The sequence below is a fragment of the Dasypus novemcinctus genome, chromosome 13 (assembly GCF_030445035.2).
Source record: "Dasypus novemcinctus isolate mDasNov1 chromosome 13, mDasNov1.1.hap2, whole genome shotgun sequence".
NCBI lineage: Eukaryota > Metazoa > Chordata > Mammalia > Cingulata > Dasypodidae > Dasypus > Dasypus novemcinctus.
In genome coordinates this window covers 62,161,598-62,187,567 of record NC_080685.1, presented here as the reverse complement: position 1 = coordinate 62,187,567, position 25,970 = coordinate 62,161,598, and the positions used below count along the sequence as shown (strand labels likewise).

Below are 25,970 nucleotides of genomic sequence, written 5' to 3'. Positions count from 1 at the left end.
AAGAAAAAGCGGTAGTCCCATGACTGCACTTGTGACAAGGAGGAGTCAGAAATGGGGTGAGAATAGATTGCGTCTTTAAGGAGACTCCATAGAAGAATGCTTCAAGAAAATTCCCAAGTCCCTTATTGGCCTGTATCCAGGCACACATACGCTCATGCACACGCCCACAGAGGCATGCTCATGCACGCACAGGGATGCATCACACCCAAGAGCCACCCCTGCACATACACGCTAACCAACTCTTTCTCTCCCTAACAGCCAGTATAATGCTGCTCGTTACCGCACTGGCAAATTCTCGGGAACTTGACTGGTAACCTGCGCTGGGTTTTGCCAGTAGCAGGCTCTCAAATGGTGTATGCTGAATAGGACCCCACAGCTGAAAGCACTTCCTTTGTCACCTCTGCATGGTTCACTAGTGCAGGGAGAAAGCAAGGCGAGGAAGGGCAGTAGAGGAGCGCTAGAGGAAGCAGATCAGGCAGGCTTCTTGCCAGGACTTGGGCTTGCACCCCAATTATCCCTGTGTGGCTGGGTCTTCCCACAGAATCCCTTCCTCTTTCAGGTAGCCTCTGCACTTAGTGCCAGCTGTGGAGAGCAGCCCCTGGCCACCTCTACCCTTGCCCTGTGGCTAATATCCATTCATATTCAGCCTCTTAGAAGTGCTTGCTCCAAAATAGAGAAAATACATTTCTCTTTATTTTCAGGAATAAGATGACTAAATCAGCCTGCATTTCTCCTTCCTCGCTGTTCATTTCCTGAGAGCTCTGCCTTCAACTCAAACAACTGCAAACCGTAAAACACACAGACAGTGGAAAATGAGACCCTCCATGGCAAACTCAAGCTTGGGTTCTTTTTGCATGTTGGTCCAAAATTACCATGACATCAACAATTGGAGGGAGTGGGAACCAGATCATCAGGTGGCAACTAGGAGTATTCCACCTGCTCTTTACTCTACCCTCCCTGCCACCACACTCATTGCCCAGCAGGGAGATACAGGTCCATCTATTCCTTCACAGAAGGCTGGGCAGGAAGGCATTTAAGGTAATCCAAGGGATGCTGATTTTGCACAATGTTAATTTTAAGTCTTTCTTAATGATTACAGGCCATGGCCTACAACTCACTTTTATTCAACCCTAAATCTGAAGATAGTCAATTCCCAAATATCACTGTATATGGTCTTTTGCACCCAGGGGTTTTAGTATATTTTATGAACTCTTTTATTGTATTTGGTCCAGCTAGCTGCCTATCTAAAAGAGGCAATACATAAACTAAATATATCCAAAACAGTAGGAACACTCACTTTCCCAAGGCGGCTTGGTGGCTCCTCAGCTTGGTCTCTTGGATATCAATGAAAACTCACCACTCATTATCAACTAACAGTTCCTTTCTCAATGAGCCAGCTCCTCCTCTCCCAACCATACATGCTCCCTCCTCCAACCCACTCCCCCACCCCCGGTACTTTACTTAAAAAAAATGGAAGTTATTTACCCCAAAGCGTTCCTATGAAGGATCCAATCAGAAAGCAGTCAAGGGTGGAGAGAAGGCAGACAGTCAGAAAACTTCGAGGAGAAAAAGAAAAGCTTACAAGCACAGGCCCCAGGGGACCTGCCCACAGCCTTGGCACTCGTAGGGTCCACACTTTGTGAAAGGAAAAGCCAGTATACCATTTGCTCCAAACTCACCTCTCCAACCTGTGCAGGCAAAGGCCCTTTGCAAGCCCTAGTGAGTCTCTCTCTTATAGATATCGTCCCAGGGATTGCACTGTATTCCATGGAGCCTTGTTTAATTGAAGTTTCCTAAATGTAGGCTTTCACTTTCGTTTCCTTAGTGATCTTTAGACTCTGTTTCCAGGGAATTTATTCGAAACCAGGTTAGAGAAATTAATCTTCTTCTGGGCCTGAAATGGTATTCTTGAGAAAGGCATCTCAAGTCACAGTCGAGTATTTATACTTATGGAGGAGTTCATTTAAGGAAGGACATGTGACCACTCTGAGAAGGCTACTCTGGCTTCTCACAAATTACAGATGAGCAAAACTATAAAGTCACCTTTAAATAAGAAGAGAGGTGTTTGTCTGTCTACGCCCTGGTACCATGTGACACAAAAGGATGCCACATGGTAAACTAAATGACCCACTGTCCATCAGGATCTATTTACTATGCAACCCAAAGAAAAATCATTCCAGCTCTATTGGTGAGGTTTAGCCAGAAAAAGGAATAAGCATATAAATATTTCTGAGACAGAAATAATAAGAGTGAATATTTTTGAATATTTATTCTGGGCTTGACTCTGTGCTAAGCACTTTCAGTACACTCTTATTGAAACTTCCCAATAATCCTATGATGCAGGTATTATTATGCCCATTTCACAGATGAGGGTTAGTATGGCTGGTGGAGCTGGGACCTGAACCCAAATCTATATGATGCAAGGAGCTCTTGCTCTTAACCACTCAGCCTCTGCATCAATAAGCATTGGTTCAAGGGTTGATCAAACAGCTCACAGGATTTTGGAGCTGAAAAAGACCCTACAAATCTACTGAACTGTGGAGGAAACTGAAGCCCCAAGAAAAAATACCTCACTAAGTGAGTCAGCTGCAGTGCCAGAGGTGAACCGCTATCTAATGACGCCCCATCCTGGGTTGTTTCTATGTTGAAGTGCCCAGAGTTTGGGCTTTGGTCCTTAGTTGCTGGAGAGTAGGAAGGGGAACCCAGTGAATGATTAAGAGGTCCTCTGGGGTACAGGTGATGGTTGCTATGAAAGTTATTTTTTTTCCCTTTCTTTTCTTAATTTTTTAAAATGCACCACAAGCCTATGTTATAACACCATGTCTCACATGCAAAGACCTCTAATGACCATTTTACTCAGTAAACCATCCCATATTCAAAGTTATATTAATTTGCACTATAAATGCCAACTGAATGGTGATTTGGGAATTAAAACCAAGGTCTTATAAATCTTAAATGCCTAATGAGATAACCTCCAAGTACTCAGAGGGCAGAGATCATATCTTCCTTTGAGTGATAACAGGATCTAGTCCCATACAAGACTGGGTACTTGTAGATCAGCCAATTATATCTTCCTTCATTCTTGTAACAGTGTTTGTGGAGTCCTTTAATATGCCAGGCACTGTGCTAGGTGCTGGACATACAATAGCGAGCAAAATAATTGAGGTCCCTAACCTCTTGGCACTTACCTAGTCTAGCAGGAAGGATAGATCTTAAGTAAATAAGCAAACAAATAAAAGTGTAATAGTAAGCTAGTGCCACTGGAAAAATACACTCATAGGATTGAAAAATTTACCTAAACAAATACATAGGTCACCCTTGTTTACCCAGGCTAATGGTGTCTTAAGGAAAAACCAAGGGAGAATCTTCTGTATCCCTAAAATGAGATAACAGGGTAGGAAATCCACATGTGGTTCACAAACTCTGAGCTTTAACCTTCTGCTTAGCCCAGGTCCTTAATCTAGAGAGTCTTTTATATCCCAGTAGCATCTGAATGGGCCATACTCACAGATATTGATCTTATGAAGGAAGACCCAGTATTTCTTTTTCCTCTCACACACTTGGACAAAGGGTAGAATTTGTTCTCTATAATTAGTTTTTCCCAGAATCCTATCCTAGCAAACTATCATGTCATGGAACAAGGGGGATTTCTGACCATTGTGTGTGTGTTTCTCTTGTTTTGGAAAATGGGGTTCCTTGATGGTACACTCTGAGCTTAAGAGCTGATTGTAAGCTGCCAAAGTACTAGGGGGTTATTTGTCCTTTTCTGACTCCACGGACCTAAGACTGGGTCAGCAATCAGGCACAGGCCAAAGGTGAAATAAAGATTAGTTATTATATACATGTCTTTCAAACAGGTCTCTTACTGCAGAGAAACCACTGAAAGGCTATGATTTTGAATGATGGCAAAAAATTATGTTTGCATCATTGGTTTTATTAAACAGGCTCAGGATTGATTTGAAATGAAAGGGGTATGAGATAACAAAGCCACAGAGTCAGGAAAAACATAACAATTTAGCCCCCATCAATTAAATTATATTATAATTTCAACATGCACTGGGCCAAAGCACCTTTCCCAAATCCACGCATACAAGAGTTGTCTAAGACATTATGATGATCAGAAAGATTGTAGGGGAAGACAAACTCTTCAAGCAGATTGAGATACAGCGTTTTGGAAATAATTCCTAGGCTTTTTAGAAATCATTTAAATATATTAGACACTTTGCTAGTCTATACTACTAAATGTATAACCAGATTTCAATATCTTTAAATTCAAAATTTTAGACTTGTTACCTAGATAATTAGTAAAATTTCATCAGGTTTAAAAATTGACTCTCATACTAAAATCTGTGGCTGATACCAAACACTAGTGTGCACTGGTCTTACTCTAATTAGGACTCACTTGGGCCACCTATTACCCATTTATTTCCTACTTATTTGGTGAGTTCCTGGCTGGTTTCCAAAAAAGTGCCATGTTTCTTCTCTCATCTCATCAGTTAAAGAGGAGAATCTTCCAGCTCAATTGTGAAGTTGTCCTCCAAATCTCTCATATGTAATCACTCATCATTCACTGTAATCTGGCTCTTCAGGTCCCAGCTCCCCCTCTGCTCAAAGGGCATGCTCTCAAATTGATTTCTGCTGGGAGTTGCCTCTCTTTCCATGGGGACAGAGCGGGAACAGCAGGTTCTAAAGAGTCCTTCATCCTTTCTTTTTTTTTTAAGATTTATTTTTATTTATTTTTCTTCCCTTCCCTCCGCCCCATTGTCTGCTCTCTGTGTCCATTTGCTGCATGTTCTTCTGTGTCCACTTGCATTCTTGGTGGCACCAGGAAACTGAGTCTCTTTTTTGTTGTGTTATTTGTGTGTGCAGCACCACTCCTGGGCAGGCTGCGCTCTTTTCTTTTTCACCCAGGGCGGCTCTCCTTGCGGGCTGCACACCTTGCACGTGGGGCATGGCACTCATTGCGCACGGCAGCTCTGCATGTGGGCCAGCTCACCACACAGGTCAGGAGGCCCTGGGGATCGAGCCTTGGACTCTCCCATATGGTAAATGGACACTCTATCAGTTGAGCCACATCCACTTCCCCCCTCCATCCTTTAAGTGCACCTTCCCCCACAAACTTAGGAGGAAATGGCACAGGGATCGGAAGGAATCTCTTTCATTAGGGGCCTGGCCAGTGCCCCAGGCTTGCTGGAGTGCAAGGTGGGAGGACCAGGGGTCTTAGGGTGAGAAGTCTTCAAGGTTTGCCAGAACATCTGGAATACTATTTGGTGGGCAATAATAACTACTATTTATTACGTACCTACTAAGTACCTGGCCACAGACTGAACACTGCCTTATTTAATTCTCACAAGACTAAAATATAGTTATTTTTAATTTCTGTTTACAGATGAGGAAGCAAAGCTTCAGAGAATTTAAGACAGTTAATAATTTATTGGGCTTGGATTTAAACCTAAGTTTGTCTGACTTGGTAGCCTATGTTCTCATCTACTATTTCACACTGCCAGTTGAAATGGGAAGCACTGGGGAATTTTAACCAGAGAAGGAAACAGCAAAGAAAGGCAGAAGCTTCTGAGCTCAAATATCATGCCCTCTATCCTTCTCCTCTTAACCCATCTGATCCTTGGAGGGTCCATGGGAAGGAAAAAGTCACAGGCAGAGCACCCTGACGGCAAGGTTAGGAATGTCCTTCCCTGCCTGGCTCTTATCTGTCTTCCGGGAGAGACAGAAGGTGCTGTGGGTTGAGGAGAGATCCATCATACCAGGCCATCACTCAGTTTACGGGGATTAATGGCTTAGAACTTACTAGAACATCAGTGGCTTTGATGCCGGCTGAAGTCCAGCCAATTTACTTCCCCCGGCTGGAGACTAATTCATAATGCTAGGCGATTCTTCTATGGTGGGAGGTGACTGAAGGTGACTCAGATGACTTGAGGTGATACTTTTCTGGGTCTCATCATGAGGGCTCCTGACCTTGAGTTACTCAAAATCCACTTTTAAATCTAGAAGGCACTGTGACGGGTTTTCACTAACCCTAGATAACTGGGTTCTTCCCTTCAGGAAGGTTCGGCTCCTGTACAGGGTGTGTTCTGTAGATCATTAGCCCAATTGCTGGTTACCATGTGGTTGGGACTCTGTTCCCTGATTGGAACGTTTCATTTTCCACGGCTCTGTGGCCACAAGCTGAGATCCCATTTCAGAGCAACCATTTGTGTTGCTGATAAAGAGAAACACCTGGGCTTTCACACCCACTGACTCCACTAAAGGACTCCAAAGGCACATTCTATAGAGGGTTGCTCAGCAGCACCAATTTCACATGCAACAGACAACACATCTCCCAGTGTTCACCAAAAAACATGCACGTTGAGCTTAACAGCCAGTGTGGGTAGACTAGGAACTTCTTTCTTTCAGAAACTCTCTCATCGTGGCTTCCACTTGGTGCCTCCCTTTTCCCTCCCAAACCCCATTCTCAAGGTACCTAAGGTATAATACAGCAGTGAGTATTCCCAAAGCCCAAAGGCATTAATTTTCTTAGAGACCATGCCTGGAAGCGAAGTCAAATGAAGTCACTTTTGAGGTGACAAAGCTAGAGTTTCATGGAACAACATCCTTCTCTCTGCTGGAGATTTCTAATTCCTTCTCAGCCAGTGTCCTAAATCCACAGTTAATGGGCTACCTAATGGCTAGATTTAACTATAATTCTTCATTCTCTTCCACAGAGCAGTAGAATGGAATGGCCTGTCTGTTCAGTGCTAAATGGGTCCTCTTTGCTTGAAGCAGGATTTTGTCCACTCTTGCTGTTTTGGTTTCCCTACAAGATTAATGTGTAGTCAGCGCTTTCTTTGGGAGACTCCCTTTTATGTTCTAGAAGAACAGGGGCTGTCAAGAAAGAAGTCCTATAGGCAAAGCATGAGGCTTGAGGGTATCTGCCTTGAACACAGGCAAATAGCACAAAAAAGGAACAAGGGACAGCCAGGTATGTGGTGAAGTGTTGGTTCTATTGTTTATATGATCTGCTGAGTGTGAGCAGGTACAAGCATTTCTGTTCTGAAGATTCACTTTTCTCATGTGTGTACAGTCACACATTCACAAACACAAACCCCAAATACAAAACCAGAACCAGGTAGCATGTTCTGTTGTCTGCGCCCGTGTATTCCACAGGCTCTGCTGCTCTACTAGTTCTGAATGCTTTCAGTGGACCTCATCCATCTTCAAGACTAGGGCAGAGTGTCAAGTGTCAGGAAAGTGACACACTTCAATGAAAAGGATGTAATAAAAGCTAATGTGAGAACTCTGGTGCCTTCTGGCATCAAGAGACAGACTGACTCATGTTTTTCCTTTCTGGCTAAGGACTGAATAACCAAAGGCCAAGTGTGGCTGTGATCCAGCTCCCTCGTGCGCCAAGGAGTCCTGACCTCACCCCGTGCCCTGCTACAATGGCAAATGGCAATGGGAGGCCTTGGCATTCAGCTGCCAGAGAGCCTGCATGACTAACTGAGGCACAGGTCAGAGGAAGTCCCAAGGTGGGGGAGGAGGTGGGAGGAGAACTGCTAGTTATTTTCTATTAAACCATCTGTACTGACAAGCAATTATAAGCTGTGAGCTTACTATTTAGAACCCAATCCAGGATCTCTCACCTTCTGATTCAACTTGAGTTAGTCAAGTAACATGTTGTAGAGCAATGGAAATGGAGAGGGTAAGGTTCCTGGATTGAGTGCAGGGGTAATATTACACATACATGCACATACATATTCCAACCCTCTGCCAGCTCCTGTCCCTGTCCACCTGCCTGCTCAAATCCCTTAACTAAACACTAAAGACACAAAGCATGAGGACCCAGACAGCATCATCCTCACCATGCAGCATCCTGTAAGACTCTTGCATACAAGCTGGCCTGGTGATCCTATGACTACCCTACAAGGCAGCTGACCGTGAAGGGTGCCCTGAAGTGAAGAAATGTGCCTGAAGTGCTGATACCCAGAAATGCCAAGGCTGTATCCATCTCTGCCTTCCCACCAAGGGGGCCAGGATGCAGAAGTGATGGCAATAGGGTGTGAAGAAGCTGGAGAAAACAGTTTCTGGTCCTTCAGAATAAAATAATGATAAAACAGAAGAATCCCCCTTTTTAAGAAAGAAAAAAGATAAAAGAAAGGTTTCACAGACCCAGTCACTCACCAGACTTTTCTTGAAATCTCAAAGAGGAAAAGGCACAGCTCAGGATGTTTATAGTTGGCAAACACTCTGGGTCTCCATATGGCCCAGAAAGTGGGGTGTTGTGAGGACAATGGGATGAGGGAGAGCAGTGCCCAGCCTCGGCCCAACTCCACCCACCTCCCTGCGGAGGTGTTGGGCTTCAGGGGGGAAACCTGTGTGATCTTAGAAATGCTTTATAATGTAAAAGTGCACTGGGAAGAGCAGAAAAGTTTCAATAACGGCTGTCTTTCCATTTATTTTCTTAACCCCTGATACACCCATGCTTACAAAATAAATCCCCTTCCCTCCTCCTCTAAAGTCAACAAAGTTCCCAAACAGAATTTGTCAGGTTTACATTATAAAGAATCCCTTTACGTGATGTATGCAGCTATAGAGAACAGAGATTTCTCTTCAGCCACTACATAAACATATATGCTTATAGAAAACATACATGATGGCAGGTGCAGCCACCTCTGTGCAGGCCTGCGGTAGAAGGACATGGTGAACAAAGTTGCTTTCTTTGAGAATTCAGCTAGAGGTCATTCCCTCCCATTGGTTAGGGGCTCTGGCTCTCAGGAGCTGGGCTGGGTCCTGAGGGCTCTGGCTGCTATTGGTGGAGGTAGGGCTCAAGTCACCTCTGATTTCTTACCAGCCACGAAAGATTGCCATGGCAACCAAATTGCTCAAATTGACTGAGCACCAGTCTTCCTAGGAGGCCCCGTAGGGCAAGGTTCAATTTCAAGGAGGGAGGAAAAACACTAGTACAGAAGTAAGGTTACCTGAATGGTAAACATTCACAGTGGGCAAATATATCCGGACAACAAAAGTTGTAACCACAAGGAGGGGAGACTTGAAATGCCACAGACAAATCTGGATTTGACTCCCTGCTGGCCTGAGCCCCAGACCACGAGCCCTGAGGTGCGACATAGGCTCAGGGACTCCCTGTCACTCTCTGCCCCAGGTCAGGCCCTCACTCTGCCAGAAAGCAGAACTCTTGCTGGCCCTACCAAAGTGATGGGAAAGCTGAATTCTCTGGTGCCCTTCACGAGGAATGGGAGAGAGTAGAATCAGGGATATAAGCAAGAAAAAGCGTTACCTGGACCTCAGCAAAGGTGACAGAGAACTGAGGAGGGTAGAGTGTGAGCCTATTTCATGAGCAGATGAAAGGGGAGGGGAAATGTATATGGCAAGCCTGGGAGGGTGAACATAAAAGAGAGTGGATGGAGAAGGATGAGCAACAACTATCTACATTTCAGACAGAAATGAAGAAAATATCTCAAGAAGTGACATTGCCAAACGCAAATGATGGATCATAAGCTCTCGATCCATCATACGAGCGTGAACCCCAGGACCAGGGGATCCCTGGTGTCCCTTGAACTGTACCTGGTCTGAGGACCAACAGAGAGGCTTCGGTTCCGGGGCTGTTAAGGCTTCCCGTTGCCACCAGTACCAAAGCCACCACTGCCATGTTTCAAGGGGCATAAAGAAAGAACAAGACAGATGACAACCCTACAGCACATTGTCACTGGTCTGGATCTGAGGCAAGATAGCTGGACCATAAACAGGGGGCCCCTCTAAAGGGCCCCTTCTCCCCACACCCCCACCCTCCACCAACATGCCTACCCGGTTACTAAGTGCACAGGTGCGTGCACGCATGTGCGGGCACGTGTGTGTGTAAGACACCCGAATCTTGGAAACCAGCCTGGGTTCATCTTCAACCATACTTTGCTCCAATATTCAGATTTCATGATGTGATGGAAGAATGGAAGGATGAGGAAGGAAATTTCCATGTATCAGTTGCTCACTGTGCTAGGTCCCGTGTAAGCACTTTACGCTCATTATTTTGTTTCCATTTCAGAGATGAAGAAAGGGAGGCTAAGAGGGCTAGTAACTTGCTCAAGGACACACAGCCGGCAAGTAGAGGTGCTGGAATTCCCACCAGGATCCGCCTGCCTCCAAATCCACATGCTTTCTGCCTCCTTGTCCTGTCGCCCCCAAGAATTCTGTTCTTCCTAAAGACAGGGTGGGTTGTTTCCTACATGCTTCTCTCGCCTCTTTTTGTATTTCTTCAGAAACAATATGTTTTATTGACATTAGAGAGAACAACAATATGGTAATTAATGTATGTAAATGAATTGATAAAACGAGAAGGCAACTTGACCTTTTCAAAATCCATGGGTAATATTTATCTCTAACAAAAAATGTGGGCCTATTTAGGACAAAGGCAGACTTAATGCTGCTTTTCCAGGAAGACGGAAGAGGAGCAGGGAGTCTCCTCGGTAGGAAGTTTCTTTCTACCCAGGTATGAAACCATACAGAGTTCAGGTGCTTTTGTACAATTTCATGTCTAGTGGGAGACTTCCTTTTTGTGAAGGACACAGGTGATTCTGCACAACTCTAATGGGATTAGCATTAGAGCACATGGAAACAGGGACACTGGAGTTGTCCTCATCGCCAGCCTAGCTCAGGGCCACAAGCCATCCTCAGCCTGGTTCTCCTTGGAGGGTCTTCCCACCCCCCTTGGCTGGACAACAATGGACACACACTCCACTTTCAGGTCTGGAAGATCTTAGACTCTTAGCACAGCCAGGGCCTTTCATCTCTTCTATGGTCAGAGCACCCTACCCTGGGTCACTTGAGGACAAATTCCTTTTTAATTCTCATCCCACCTCCTTCTCTGCCAGAATGGATGAAGGATGGAAGCCGATGGTGTTTGCAAAGAAGGAGGGATGGGATGATTCCTTTCTGACCACTTGGACCTGGGCAGGGCACCTAGAGATACTTCATTCCTTTCCTTTTGCAGCAGCCCTCCACGACTGCAGCTCCTGAATATTTCCTTCTGCCCTATCACGTAGTATAGCTAGAGCCTTGCTTTGAAGACCTGGCTCCCACTTGTACTCAGAGAAGCTGGCGGGATGGTTCAGGGAATTCTATGCCACCTGGGAAGAGGGTGAAGCTACTCTGGCAGTAGAACAAGGTACAGACAGTGCCCAAAAAGCCGTCCTTTGTCCTACTGGGCAATACTCCAGACACCTGATTAGGATAAGGCCCTGGCAGCATCCCTATTCCTAGCTATACCATGGAGGACTGGAAGAGCCCTCTCCTTGGGGTAGAGTCTACAGAAAATGTCAGAACATGGCTAAAAAGCTGCTAGAACTGGAATCATGTTTGAAGAAAAAAATTCCCCAAATGTAATGAACACGGCTTAGAGTTATCTGAACAGTTAAAGATGGTTTTCCTAAGTGTTTTACCAAGGAAGGCTGGGGATGTCTTTCCTTTTGGAGATGAAGCATATCGGTATGGTTCTTATGGCCTCAGAATGAGGTGGTGGTGTCCATGCTCATTCATGGACAGAAGAGCTCCCCATGCCCAGTGTTCTGTGACCTCCAACTTTGTTCCACCCACTGCACCCTGCTTTCTTCCAACCTGCTCCTTTGTTTGACAGAATCAAGCAATGAAAGGCCACATCAGCTGTCTCTGAGTCCATCCCTGGGTCTATACCACCCACATGGTCAATGACTGCCCCTGCTTGCTATTCACCAAGAAATGAAATCCCAGGACCTTTGAGCCATTTTCCATGTTCCTCCCCACCCACTATCCCCCACTTCCCCAGTCCCACCATTTAGGGAATGTGAGCTGAAGCTGTGAGGGTCTTAGCTCTGCTGAGGGTACCTGGAAGCAGGTCTCCAGGGTAGCACTCTTTGGCCCCACTCTGAGTGCATCCTTTCTCAGGCTGACACTAAAGAAGGTTTCAAATCAGCCACAGGGTCTCCAGGAAGAGGGGAGGGAAGGAAATAGAACAGGAAAAGAAAGGGCCACTTACGCCAAAGCAAAGGCCACCAATGCTCCAACCACCACCACAAAGTCCAGGATGTTCCACAGGTCTCGGAAGTAGGACCCATCCTGCAGGATCAAGCCCTGATCTATCATCTGCAAGAGAAGGTTGCAGGTGAATAGCCCCAGGTGAGCCCAGGAGGTGTGGACAGTGCTTGCCATGAGCTCTGGGTTCATCATGGCAATCCCTCCACTGCCACTATCTGAACAAACCTATACTGGGACCAGATGAGGAGAAGGAGAGGTCAAACAGGCTCTCTCCACATAACTGTGAGGACTGAGGTACCTTCTCATATCTGCCCGGGTTCAACTGGACCCTGACAGTCACAGAACCCTGCCACACTCCTCAATTCATTAGTGGCTCAGAGTACCAAGCAGCCCCACAAATGCAGAGATGGGTAAAATCCCAGATGGGTGGCACACCCATGGTGAGATGGGGACTAGGAACAAGATAGAAATGTAGGGTGTTAGGGGGGTGGAGAATGGACTGGAGGGGAGTGAATGTGGCTGGGACTAGATGGAGTCCTAGAAGACCATCTCTACCTAACCCTTAGCCTTGGCACTCACCTAAGCTCCAACTAGGAAGTCCTCTGGGGAGGACTGTCTGCTCCTCCTACTGCTTGCCTGGGAGTAGACCTGCCACCTCCTGTGGCTACAGCCACAGGTCTGCCTCACACTAAACATTTCCAGCCACTTGTGTCTTGCCAAGATAGATTTCTCCAGGATTCTGAGGCCAGAGATGGAGTCAGCAGAGGCCTTTCTGAGGTGACAGCACTGGGGAAAGGCCCTACACTAAGAGGAGTAGAGAGATGACCCATCCAAGCCCCAGAGCCCCTGTTTTCTCTAGAGGCTTTTACCTTTATAACCATCTCAAAGGTGAACACGCCAGTGAAAACATAGTCAAAATACCTCAGGACCTGTAAGACACATATGGTGATAGGGCAGGGGAGGGGAAGAGGACCACGTGTGGCCACCAGGCTCCACACACACTCCCGCCTTGCCACTGACACATGCAGCCCTGCATGCCACCCCCTCCCCCCCACTCATTCCTATCTCAGAATGAAGGTTTGGGGTTATAACCCCTAACTGGAGAGGGGATGAATGCATCGAGAAAAGGGGCATGGAACCTACTGGAATGACAGGGCCCATGGCTGACCCTTGGGCCTTCCTTTCCCTTGTCTAGAACTTAAATTCTTGAGTCTGAAATGGCCCACAAACCTCTCCCTCCAGTTCTGGCTCAGGGTCTGGAGTTCTTGCCAACTCTTCTTCTCCACCTCCCCCATATTTCCTCATACTCCTTGGGACCTCCAGGAGGTTTCCACTCTCTGTGGTAGCACTGCAGCTCCCCAATTTCACACACATAACCCATCACCCCATATGAGACCCCACATCCAAGCCCACAGCTGGTTGCAAACCCCTTCAAAGCCTGGCTGGCTCTGGGTGTGCAGCCTGCTGTGGCAGCATAAAGCTGTGTGGGGCAGCTCAGGAGGGGGCTGTCCTTTGTTATGACTCATACGTCACCCTAAGGAAGATGATGAACAATTCTCAAACCTTTCTTATTTCCCAGGAACAGCCTTCTCCTCCTGCCCATCCCAGTTCACCTCCATTGCTGGGATGTGGAGGTGCCGGGATGGGCTGGGTACCAGGTACTAAGGAGACTAATCAGTGGCACCCACTTTGTTGCGTTCAGAGTTGGTCAAGACAGGGTCCTCGGCGGCCAGGGCAATGCTGCTGGCTGCGATCACCAGGAGGATGCACATCTCAAAGTAGCGCAGGTTCACGATGTAGTGGCAGGCCCTCCGAATCCTGTGGGTTGTGTGAGCTCCGGTGAGCTGGCCCCACGTTCCTCCCAGTCCCACCCCTCTTACTTCAGCACCCTCCTCCCCCAGAACACACACTCATGCCAGCCTCTTCCAGACAGCCAGGCCCTCCCCAGAGGAAGCCGCCAGGGAAAACAATTTAATTTCTCAGGCTGCCCCTTGATTTAAAGCCCCAGTGGGGGAAGGTAATCAGATTGGTTAGTGGCTACAGCATGCAAGCCAAGACACAATTATCTGCAAGCATGTCTGAGCCATGGGTAGCAGCCAGCATCAGACTAACAAACTTGAGGAGACACTCCAATGTATCTGTGTCTATTCTCCCACTCCAAGGGAACTGGGAACACCAAGGGAATTATAAAGAACTGGAGAACATATAAACATAGACCTTGGTTCTAAGATTACAGATGACAGCTGAAACAGGTTTGCCATGGGCCCCAAATATTGTGATTAAAGGAATTACATTTTTTCTTTTTTTTTTTTTTTTTTAGGAACTACGTCCTCTAAATAATTATGTTCTAGTTTTTGGATGCCCGACATATCTTAAACTGGGTTCCAGATCTTTGCCTGAGCCCTGCTCACATGGTATCTGACAGCCTTCTTGCCATCCTGGCCTCAGAAGCTACTCTACATGTCTATCTGATCACTTCAAGGGCAGAAGTCAGCTTCCTTTTCCAAGTTACATCTTTCTTAATTTTAACCTTACAGATTCTTTGAAGCCAACCCCATTTCATACCCCTACCTCGGCTTTGAGGATCAAGCCCATTTCAGAATTCCCATATAGGGCAGTAGGATCAATACTCTTAAGTGCCAATGGATGATCTGGGCATTCTGGGCTCCACATTCCTGGCTCTGTCCACCACTAGAATATTCAATGACACGACCTCAAGTAGAGCTCCTTCTTCCCCCAACCCCACCCACCAACACTCCTCATGCATCCTGTCTTAAGACACTCTTGGCTATGGACACAGAAGGCAGTGGCAGTTTAAGACCATAACCCACCTTGCCTAGTGGGCATCCTGGATGTTCAGGAGTCTTACCCCACCCCACCGGGGAAGTCCAGGAAGATGACTGGGCCTCACCCTGCTCTCTCCTCATCACCCACCCTGGCTCGAGCCCTGGCTGTTTACTCTGACCCTGAAGGGGAGGGGATGCGGGATGTCTTACGGGTTAGTGGTGCTAAAGATGAACATGGAGCTGTGGGGCACCATGGCTTTGCCTGTCTCACGCTTTTCCTTCTTTTGCTTCTTCTTCTCTACCTCTTCCTCATCCTCTTTGATCTCTGCCTCCTTCAGAGGACTAGCTTCTCCATCGGTTTTGTTGCTAACTGCAAGAGAAACATATTCAAATCTTCAGAAACCCTGCTACATGTGAGCATAGTGTCCTTTATTTTCAACTGGGAACAGGACGGACAGGTGGGACAAGGCTAGAGGGATGCACCTTGCAAGGTACCCAGCACACAGTGGGGGTGAGTACTGTCAGACTGCCCTGAGTGAAGCCCTTCTTCTCCTCTTATGCCCATCCTCTCCTTAATTTTATATGGTATAGCCTTTTATGCCATAAAAATAATAATCATGTTTCTCCTTCTATGGTTTTATTGTTTAGAGTTTATACTGGATTCTCTCTTTATATCTACTTATGAAATTTTCACATATCCTGAGCAACATGTATGAATATTCCCAATACACAAGGGGAAAACTGAAGGCCAAGGAATATAATTAGCTTTCCTAAGGTCATATAGCTAGTATAGGTTCCTCCATCCTTTCAATGAAGTAGTCAGCTGCCACGGAAGATGTAAAGAAAACATTCCTGTTTGCAGCTGGCTCTCTGGCTAGGCCTTTTTCAGTCATGATGAATGAAGAAATGAAAATGCAATATTCCTGTCAATATGGGTCCATGACTGCATTCCAGGATTTGGAGGATGAAGGAGCTGGGGCCAGAGTAGAGCCCTAGGGCCCACTCTGTGCCTATATTCAAGTCATAGTGCCGGTTAAGTCAGCACAAGGCTGAGGACACCAGGATATGTTAACTTGTCCCACTGTTCTGCTCACTGAATGACTCAACACCGGAGCCTTGTACAAGCAAACTTCTACTGCTCTGTCCCTGGCCAAACCTTCTAAAGGATAACCTATCAGGAACCTTCTAAAAGCCTCTTGATAACGCTCTCTTACCTATGGCCAAGGCCATGGACTAGCCACAGAATGAGAAGAGAAGGTTATTTCTCACAAAAGTGGATCTAAAACACTTATTAGTTAGAATATAAAATAAAGCAGGACCAAAAGAGGATCCAACTCTGAGACCCCAAGACATGTCCTGGTCAATGCCAGAAAGGACTGGACATGGGAGGTTTTACTTTTTAAAACAATGTTGTTTTGAGTATAGTGAAGGTGAAGGAATAGAGACGGGGCAGTGGAAGGAAGAAAAACAGGGAGTGCAAGAAGGGACTAACTATCATTTGAAAAGAGAGCTATGGAAGAAGTCAGGGAGGAAAAGGGGCAAAGGCAGAGCTCTGTTGTCACAGTGGAGTGGTCAGGGCAGTGGGAGGGGTTAGCGCAGGCCAGGGTGTGGGGTTAGTTCACGGTGGGGTATGGGGTGAGGGCAGGGATGGGGTAGGAGGTCAAGGGCTTTTTTTTCCTGGTTTTTCCCTTCAACGTCTCTTAGATTAAAATCTGTTGCCTGAGGGAACTGGGATTGAGAGAAAGTGAATAAAAGCTCCTGAGAGAAAAAGAGTTGATAAGAATAATAGAATCATAAACCGTTAGTCCCAGGAAAGGCCTCAAGGTCACCTAGATCAATGTGCTCACTTTATAGATGGTAAACTGAGGCCTCGAGAGACTCAGGTTTTTGTGAGGTCAGTCACCAGGCAGAGGCAGAACCAAAGCGAAGCCTCCTGCCAACCTCACTCAAGGCTCCTTCCACCACACCCGAGGCTCCCTAATTGTCCAGATGGTAGAGCACCTTGGAGGTCATGACAAATGCTATCAAATATCCATACATTAAATCAAAATAGCTGAATATATAACTGGGTAAAAAAAATCAAATTTGATCTCTTTAGAGCTTCTAGTGTATTCACAGGAGCCAAAGGTTTACGGAAATTATATGGGCAAAATTTAAGATTAGGAAAATCCTAATTCACGGTTTCTTGCAAATTGCCACTCTTTGGTATCTGCAGAAGAAGAAAGCTGGCTGGGCTTTCAGTGACGCTTTACCGTAATGACGCCGATGCCCAGTGTCCCCAGCCCTGTGGGATGGGCAGCAAGGGGGGAGAGGGGCAGGGACTGTGTGCTCACTGTGCACCACAGTCGAATCCACCAGGGGGTCCACGTCAGGGATGGCCACGGTGACGCTGGTGCTCTCCGTGGCCTTGTCCGTGTTGGCCGTGATGCAGGAGAGGTCTGGCTCACTCTGGCTGATGGCCCGGCCCACGTCGAGCTGCACGTCCCCCAGCAGGGCTTGCTCACTGGTGCCCTCCGGCTCCTGCTCTGTCAGCACTGCGCCCTTCCCCACTTCTGGCTCTGGATGAGGCAGGACTAGAGGGGTGTCAGCCTCATCCACAGCTCCTGCCAGCCCAGAGCCTCTGGGCACCATCAGACTGTTGGTCCTGTGAAGGCAGAGGAAAAGAGAACTGGTGCTCAGATCTTAAGAAGCTGTTCCAAGATGGCCTGGCAAGAGGGAAAGGTGAGGGGGCCACAGAGTGTTCACTACCTTCCACAGCCTCCCACTTCACCACCCGCACAACCAGGCAGAGGGGAGCGAAGGCCTGCAGGCAGTGTCCACTGCCTCGTTCCAGTCCATCCGCCCACCACGTGGACTTGAATGACCCATTTTCAACAGGGGGCCCAGAAGGGCTTAGATCAAAGATCTCGTAAAGCCAGCTCATGCTCAGGGCCTCCAGGACGCTCCTTAGTTTACCTCCTTAAATCCTGGGTTCTCTCTTCTTGGATGGCTGCCTCCTTGCCCCCGTGGCTGCCCCTGGGCTCCCGATCCTTCTCCCCCTCGGCGGGCACCTCTTCATCTAGAGCCCGCTCCTGGCTGGCAGACCTGCTCCGGGAGGCCGAGGCGGACTCCTTGCCCTCTGTCCTAACGCGGCGGTGCCGGCTGCGCCGCTGGCTCTGCCTGTGCCTGGCCCGGTCCTCGAAGGTCACCACCGTCTCTCCTCCCCCAGCCTCCTGCTGGGTCGGGTCACAGTTCCCATGGCAGGGCCGGGCCAGCCACAGCGGCTCCCGCTTGCCCAGGGACAGGGAACTCCTCTGGTTGTCCAGGGTGCTCGACAGGTCCCCTCCGTCCCCCTTGAGGGACCCCCCGCGGCTGATGCGCTCCTCCTCACACTTCTCCAGGCCCAGGCCCAGACCCAGGCCTTCGATGGGCCGGGCTCTCCGGTAGAGGCTGGGGTGGGCATTGAGCGGGTTAAGGGGGCTCAGGGGGTTGAGGGGGTTGAGGGGGTTCATTGGTGGGGCCTCCTCTTTGTTGAGGGCCTCCTGGCTGGACATCTGCATGTGCCTGCGCAGCTGGCTGGTACGCTGCTCCCACACCGACATGTGGTGTCGGCGCCGCCGCTCCCTCCTGCAAAGGCGAAAGTGCGGGGCCGGAGTCAGAGCCTGGCAACTGTAGGCCCGAGGGCAGGACACGGGGGGGGGGGGGGGGGGCGCAAAGGGGAAAGCCCGGGACCTGCAGACAGGAAGCACAGAAAAATGATGCAAGGCGCAGGAGTGGGCCACACACGAGCAGGCCGCTGGACCAGTGCCTCCCAGGCCGTGGGGCTCTCCCACTCTTAACCCTGCCCTGCAGTCCCCGAAGGGCGGGTGGGATGGGGGTCGGGAGTGGGTAATTAGCCCCAGGACTGAGTTCCAAGTCCCGGGGGTCAGGAGGTCTTCTAGCCTGCTCGTAGGGCAGGCAGTACAAAGGCTTACCGGGTCTTCACTCGCCTGCCCTGCTCAGCTTCCAGGGCATCACCCTGCACCCACTCTGTGCCCACCAATGGCCCTGAATTTGAGGCCCCAGATCCTTTCCTCCTCCTCCTGTCCTCTCCCTCTCCTTTCCCTTTTAGGTTACAGCTGGGGTAGCAAGGGCTGAGAGGTACAGACACCATCAAAGAGAGAGGACGATGGCAAGCAGAAGCACGTTCCAAGAAGTCATGGAATCGCCCTCAGAAGAGAAGAGTGCTATGGGTCTCATCCACAACAGTGAATTAAGGTCACAGAAGAGTACGTGTGGAGACCGCCAGCTCGGGGGCCTAGACGAGCATTCATGACTTGGCGAGAACACACGAACATGGCATGTATGGAGGAGCACACAGGAGAAGGCACCTGGCAGAGGGTGGGCCCCTCCTCCTCTCACATATGCCCGTGGGCACACACCTACCAACTGCTAAGGGGTCACTCACATGTGCCGCACGCACCCTCACTGAGACACACGTATAACTGTACACAACTGCCTAAGGACCACCGACCAACACTAATTCCCAACACCAACACATGACCACTCACAGGCCAAAGAGAAGAGCAAACAACACACGGGTCCACAAAATTTAGACACACACGGAAGTAAGCACATGTGGGAGGGTGCAGAGGGGCATACCCACAAATCATGTGCACAGAACACACACACACACCAAGGCCCACGCTGATAGACACACCCAGTGCTGCTCTGTCCAGGGCAAGGACAAAGACACATTGTTCCCGCACCCACACGTAACCACTCACAAACACGCAAACCGGTACACACATACAGGTGGCTGCTGCGTGGCTCCCACATCGACATGTGGTGTCTTCTCCTTCTGTCTCTTCTGGGAAAGAAAAACGAACAGGTTCAGTTCACCCCAACTGCTAGGACCCTCAAGCCCCACAGCCACCAGCACCTTTCCAGACAGAGGCACAGAGTCCTCTGCAGGTCCCTGCAGCCTCCCTGTGCCTGCCTGTCTGCCCTCTGTAGACTCCCAACCTTCAGTTCTCCAAGGTTACTTTTGAATTCTTAGATATGTGCAGATCTGTGGATCTAGTTTTTGGAGTACACAGGCAGAGACCCAAAGGATATGTACCATTTCATATAATAAACTGCTTCAGATGCTCAAAACTCATGCCCCACCAGCACGCATACTTGCACCTAAATATCCACAGAGGCCTATTTTGGAAAACCTATAAACATCTTCAAATGAAGTATTTTCCCCTGAGCATGTCTAGGACAGCATAGTGTATCCACATGGATGTGACTTCTCAGCTCATCCCAACCACAGCAGATCCTGTCTTAAGCTCCCAAAACATGCAGGTGAACAAACAAATGCTCTGTTGTGCACACAATGAGGCCACTGTGGGAAGGAGGAAAGTAGCGCATGGCCAAAGGTAGGGCCACCACTCCACGGGCTGCCGTTCATGAACTCTGTGATGTGAATGGTGCCCCTCACCTGACAAAACTGACCCATCCATGAAGAACATGCGAGGCAAACTAACGCTGCTCAGCTGCCACGTCTCACGTCTGCAGAGGAGTCTGACACAGGGTGGGACACAGGGAGGAGAGGCAGCTGGTCGGGAGCCTCTCTTGGTGTCTGCACATGTGTGCAGCCACACTCAAGCAGAACGTACACACCCGCTGATACTGACATCAAGGTGGAGATGCCTGTGTGCTCTCCAACCGAATGCATCATTGCCATGCGGCAATGCACAGGAGGGGTGGGGGTGTGTGCCGAGAAGCACGGGAACATATAGAAATAGAAGCACTCATTCCAGACAGCCAGCATGCATACCCACCGGGAAAAGCACATTATACCACCTATCTGCAAATTCTCAAATATCCAAATGCCAGTCCGACAAAAGCATGAGCGTGAAAGTGTAATTACATGGAAGAATTCTCTCATGTCTCTCTCACACTCACACACATGCGCACACACACAGGCCAAGCAAAGGACAGACACACCTCCAGGTCCCACACAAATCAGACAACCTTCCCGTCACTGCTCCGCTTACATTTGCAAAGATCCAAATCCACAGCCCTCCCAGCATCATTAACATATACCTTTGTATTTAAAAACACACAGAGGAGCATCCATACAACTCCACCTCGTGCAAACCTGACCCCTGGTATACCCCTCAATAACCTCACGGAACAGGAAGGGCCAATTTTTTCCTTCCCATTTCAAAGATGGGGAACCCAATGTTCAGAGATCCTAAGGTGCCCTCCAAGGTCACAGAGCACATCAGTGACTGAACTAGGACTGGCACTCAGGCCTTTTTGTTCCTGACAATGCTTCTTCCGTGTCACTCCATGGATGTCCACACTTATCTATATTGCAGTCTAGATAACACTCTTGCCTGCACACCCAGGCAGCCCGCACATCTCCTGGGGGCACAGACCAGTGGTACCCACCCTCCTGGCGCATGTTCCACAACACAAGCCTGGGCTTCCACTGCACCTGGATGGCCGCTGCACCTCCTTCCCCTCACGTGCCCTGATGCATGCACTGCTGGGTCCTCACAGCCCTCCGCCTACCGGCATTCCATTCATTCTTTCCTCCCTTACATGCCGAGTTTCTTCTCAGGGTCAAGCATCTTCCCACTCACACCTCTCCAAACCCACTCCTCCTGCAGGCATTCTCATTCCAGGAAACAGTGCCACTCCTAAGGGATCTAAGTGACAGGAATTCCTACCCATCATCATTTTGTCTACTTGTGTGTGTGCCTGTGTTAAACTCAAACCCGTGAGTTCAGGAAAGATGGAGTAGAAATCATCAAGGCCAAGAGAATATTTGAGAGGAAGGTGAGGCGTTGTCTTTCACCACTGATTTTAATGAGTTTGAGGAGAACGCTCTCTCACTCACAGAGGTGTGACCTCCACAGTTTGAAGGGTGAGTGCAAGACGGTTGGCATGCAGGGAAAAGAGGCCCCCATGTACCTCCTGAATGGCCTTGTAAGGTGAGGCAGGCCGTTCAGGAGCCCCGCCACACAAGCTCTTGGCAACCAGCCTCTGTGGGCTCCTTCCTCATGGACTTCAGGTCATGGACGGCAGGGTCTGGTGCCAGGATAGAGTTCCACCCACCCGGATCCCAGTCCCTCCCCCGAGACACCCCAGGGCCATTCACACAGGGCCAGAAGCAACAACAGGAATTTTGTGGTTCTAGAGCCTCTTCTTAGCCTCTCCTCCAACATATTCCTCTCTCACCCTTCAGAATTCGGCAGGGTAGGGCTGAAACCCTACCTTAGTTAACAACTTAAGTTTTAGATCGGCTCCTTACAAGAGTCTGTATTTGCTGCTCCATTTTCTCATCCTCCCATTCTTGCCATAATCCACTTCAATTGATTTCTGTTCCCACCTTACTGCTAAAACCTCACTAACAACTTTAACTTTGATAAATCCAATGGTCACTTTTCTGTCCTCATCTTATATGATATTTCAACCACACTGAACACCACTGTCCACTTTATCCTTCCTGAAAAGTTTTCTTCTGAAGTTTCCAGGACACCATGTTTCCCTATTCTTTCTCCTAACTCCTGGGTATTCCTCCTTCATCTTCTTGGCCAGACCTATAAACAAGAGTATTTCAGCCCTCTGTCATCAGCAATTGCCCCTCAATTCACACTCTCCCTGAGGTCGTGTCACCCATGCTGATGGCTTCTGTACCATCTCCATGCAAACAACCACCCCCAAACCTTTATTTCTAATGCTGACTTGTTTTTTGGGCTCTAGACTCATGTCACCACTGGCCTATTCCACATCTCCACTGGGCTGTGCTATAAATATCTCTAACGTGGCCAAGATGAACATTTGATTTCCACCATTTCCCGAGGTATCAGTAAACACTATGAACCCATTGCTTAGTCCCCAAATCTTAAAACCTGGGAACCATTTTTGTCTCTTCTCTTTCCCTCATCCCCCCATCTACCTGGTGTCCCTGCCTCTGCTCTTGACTCTTACAATCCATTCTATGCAGAGAAAAATGAGCCTTAAGGACCTCCATGAGCTGTCTTGTATCTCCCTGGCCTTATCTCTTTCTATTCCCCTGCACTCACTACACACCGGCCATGCTGGACCTTGCTGAGCCTGGAGGGAACACTACTCTCAAAATGTCATGTGACCACTTCCTTCTGCTCATTCAGGTCTCTGCTAAAATAGAGCCTCCTCAGGAAACCCCTTCCTGATTGTGCTAACTAAAGTACTTCCCCTGACCCTTGACACTCTGCCTTACTACTCTGTTTTATTTTATCACATTTATCTCTATTTGCACTTATTTGTGTGTTTACTGTCTATCGCCCTCACTGAAATAAAAGTTTCATGAGAAGAGAGACCCATCCTACTGCTTCTATTCCCAGGAACCGTTCCTGGCATAGATTAGGCAAGCTCCTACAGTAAAGAGCTTTTGGAATTGATGAATGGGCTGTTACCACAGGAGCGCAGTGGTCAGTTAGGTGGGGAGAGTTGACTCACTCCATAGAAGGCATGTTGGGTGCAGACATCGGGCTGACCTCCTTGGCCTTCTGCAGCGCGTGTTTCTGGTTGAAGGCCTCCTCTTCCTCCTGCTCATCCTAGACACAAAGCAAAGATGGCTTTGCCTGGGAGCCCTTTGAAGGAGATTAGCTTCCCTTGCCTCTACCTGGAAGGAGTTCTGAAGACCAGGTGAAGTGAGGAAAGTGGGGAAGAGGTTAAACAAAGCAGTATGAGGTTGGGTTGGCCCAGAGAATCAGATGGCCAGGGACAAGGCCCCTAAGGGACAGGGGAAGTGATATACAGAGCCTCCCCCCACTAGCAGAGTCGACCATGCTCCTCTCTTCCCTGCCTTCAGGCCACTTAGGAGAGCTGATGAAAGTCTCCTCCAATACCTAGCCCTCAGTGGAGCTGGCCAGAGTTGTGGAGGTCAGTAGCAAAAGCCAGCACTTCCCAGATGTTCTGTAAGGGTAGAAGTAATCAAGGAGAGTTCTTCCTTTCAGAACTCCTGGAGTAAAGCACAGAGGCTGTGAAGGCTCTGTGCACAGCCAAGTAGTCAGACACCCCTCCGCCCCACATTTCTGCTTGTAAATGTCCCTCTATGTGATGGCACCAAGGAAATCTAGCTCAGGTAAAATGACTACAGTTACTAATAATACTTGAATCTTCATAGTATGCTATCGATTTCACATACATTATTTTACTTCATCAGCACAGTAATCCTGAGAGGTGTGCAGGGCAGATATATCATTCCCATTTTACAGATGAGAAAACTGATGCTAGTCAAGACCAGGGATCTAGCCCAGGCTAAGACAGCCAGCAAATGGGGGACTTAGACCCAGATTTTCAGATTCTGAAACTGGTGTTTTCCCTACCATTCCCTGCAGATGAGAAGACCCTCAGGAAGGTAGGGAAGAGCAGCCAGTGTAGCACAGAGACACAGAGGATGCTCAAAAACTATCACCTGGATGCAAGGTGCCTGTGCCCAAAATTTCATTGTGTGGGGAAGGTTTTTTGCTCATCTCCAGAGTCCATCCCACTGCAATTAGTATTGCCTCTTCCCCCTGGAGCAATGAATCTGTCAAAAAAGGATCTGTTCTTTGAGATATGTAGTGATTGGCTACACTGACACTTCTCCAGGATGACCAGAACCCCTGGAAATTCATGGTGGTCACAGCCTAGGGACCGTGATGCCCCTGCCTCCTCTCACACCAAAACCCAGAGGGTTAAGTCACATGATTGAGCTTACACTGCCACAGGCCACAGTAGCAGAGATGGAACTTAAATCCAGGGCTCTAGTGTTTTCTTTACTCATGTCACAACCTGCAGAGGACCCCTTTGAGGGCTCATGGAGCTTGAGTTGTTATTTTCTGTGTCCCACAGAGACCCAGACAGGTCTAAGGTTCACAACTCAATGACAGTGAACAAGTCTTCCTTCATGGGTGCATGGTTCTCCAACTGTCCTGATACTTCTAGAAGGGGCATTCCTAAGCCCATCCAGGAGACTTCTGGGGAGACTCCCAAAGGCCAGAAGGCACCCAATGGTACTAAAGAACTCTCAGATCCCCAGAGAATAATGCTTACCTTGGTCAGCTCCTGGGCATTGGCCAGATTGTCCACAGCAATGGCCAAGAACACATTCAGCAGCGTGTCTGAAGTGATGTGTTAAGGATGGGCAAGTAAAAGAAACAAGAAGCTTCAGCAAGGCTGAGAGGGCTTCTCCTGTCTTTCCTGCCAAGGACACTAATGGGAACAGAAGCTGCCCCAAGGAGTATAGAAGGGACTTTGAGAGAAGGAAGAGGATATTATGTAACTCTGGGGGAGAAAAAGGATGTCTTCCCTCCTTCCACATATCATCTCTTTGCATGGGACAAGGAAATACATGAATCAAACCACCAAGGGGTCCAAGATGAGGTGAGGAGTCCTTTAGAGAGCTATGGCCTCTCCCCATGGCAATAGCAAGCATTATTGAACAAGAAGCTGTATAGGCAGCTCAATGAGTTCCTTCTCTCCTTTCTGGGAGGCTGAAGTTGTAGCCTACCTAGACCAAAGGGCATCATGCTATTTCTGTCCTTAAAGATGAAAAGAAATGTGATCCTGCAGCTCCTGTCACTGACCAGTTCACAATAATGGGATGCTCACTTACCTTTGCTCAGTCTTCTTAAGGTCCTGCCAAGCTACCATATTTCATTTAACAAAATGTCACAGAACAGGCAAGAATCATCATGTCACCCATTTCTGTTCCATGCTCTAAACCCCAAAGTGTCAATTTTCCAACTGCCTTTGAGGTCAGTGTTTTGTGGAGTACAGAACTGGTCCTAGCATAAGAGTCCAGGTCTCACTAACTTCAGCATAAAAGGGAAATCATTCTCTCAGTTGTTGTGTGAAGCTCTACCTGCTGTGTCAATGCCCGGCAAACATCCGAACATATCTATGTGCTCTATGTGCATGCCCGGGTGAGCTCCCTCCCATGAGCCCCCCATCGGTGACACTCGGGGCCGGTGCTCATCCCCTGCCATGGTTGGGCCCCTTGGTGGTCCAGGGCTTCTTCAAAGATGAGGCTTGGTGTGTTGCTGAGTTCATCTGGTGGGAAGGTGAAGTAGTAGTGATGGGTTTAAACATTGGAAGTGGAGTACATAATAATTTAGGGAAAAAAAAAAGATGTCACAGTGACAAACTGGCTTACCATTTCTGTGACTCACCACCTGGCTTTCT

At 48.3% G+C, this 25,970-nt stretch overlaps 1 protein-coding gene across 1 annotated transcript in view; it reads right to left on the bottom strand.

Moving 5' to 3' along the window:
• Positions 1–25,970, bottom strand: part of CACNA1E (calcium voltage-gated channel subunit alpha1 E) — a 439,591-nt gene that overhangs the window by 57,038 nt on the left and 356,583 nt on the right. The window contains exons 18-27 of the mRNA XM_004461851.3: positions 24,840–24,907; positions 23,259–23,356; positions 19,573–19,629; positions 17,757–18,407; positions 17,135–17,445; positions 15,012–15,171; positions 13,704–13,833; positions 12,885–12,944; positions 12,017–12,123; positions 1,486–1,497 (exon numbers count right to left, since the gene is read on the bottom strand). Of these exons, the coding sequence (XP_004461908.2) occupies positions 1,486–1,497; positions 12,017–12,123; positions 12,885–12,944; positions 13,704–13,833; positions 15,012–15,171; positions 17,135–17,445; positions 17,757–18,407; positions 19,573–19,629; positions 23,259–23,356; positions 24,840–24,907 (1,654 nt within the window). The remainder of the gene's footprint in view (positions 1–1,485; positions 1,498–12,016; positions 12,124–12,884; positions 12,945–13,703; positions 13,834–15,011; positions 15,172–17,134; positions 17,446–17,756; positions 18,408–19,572; positions 19,630–23,258; positions 23,357–24,839; positions 24,908–25,970) is intronic.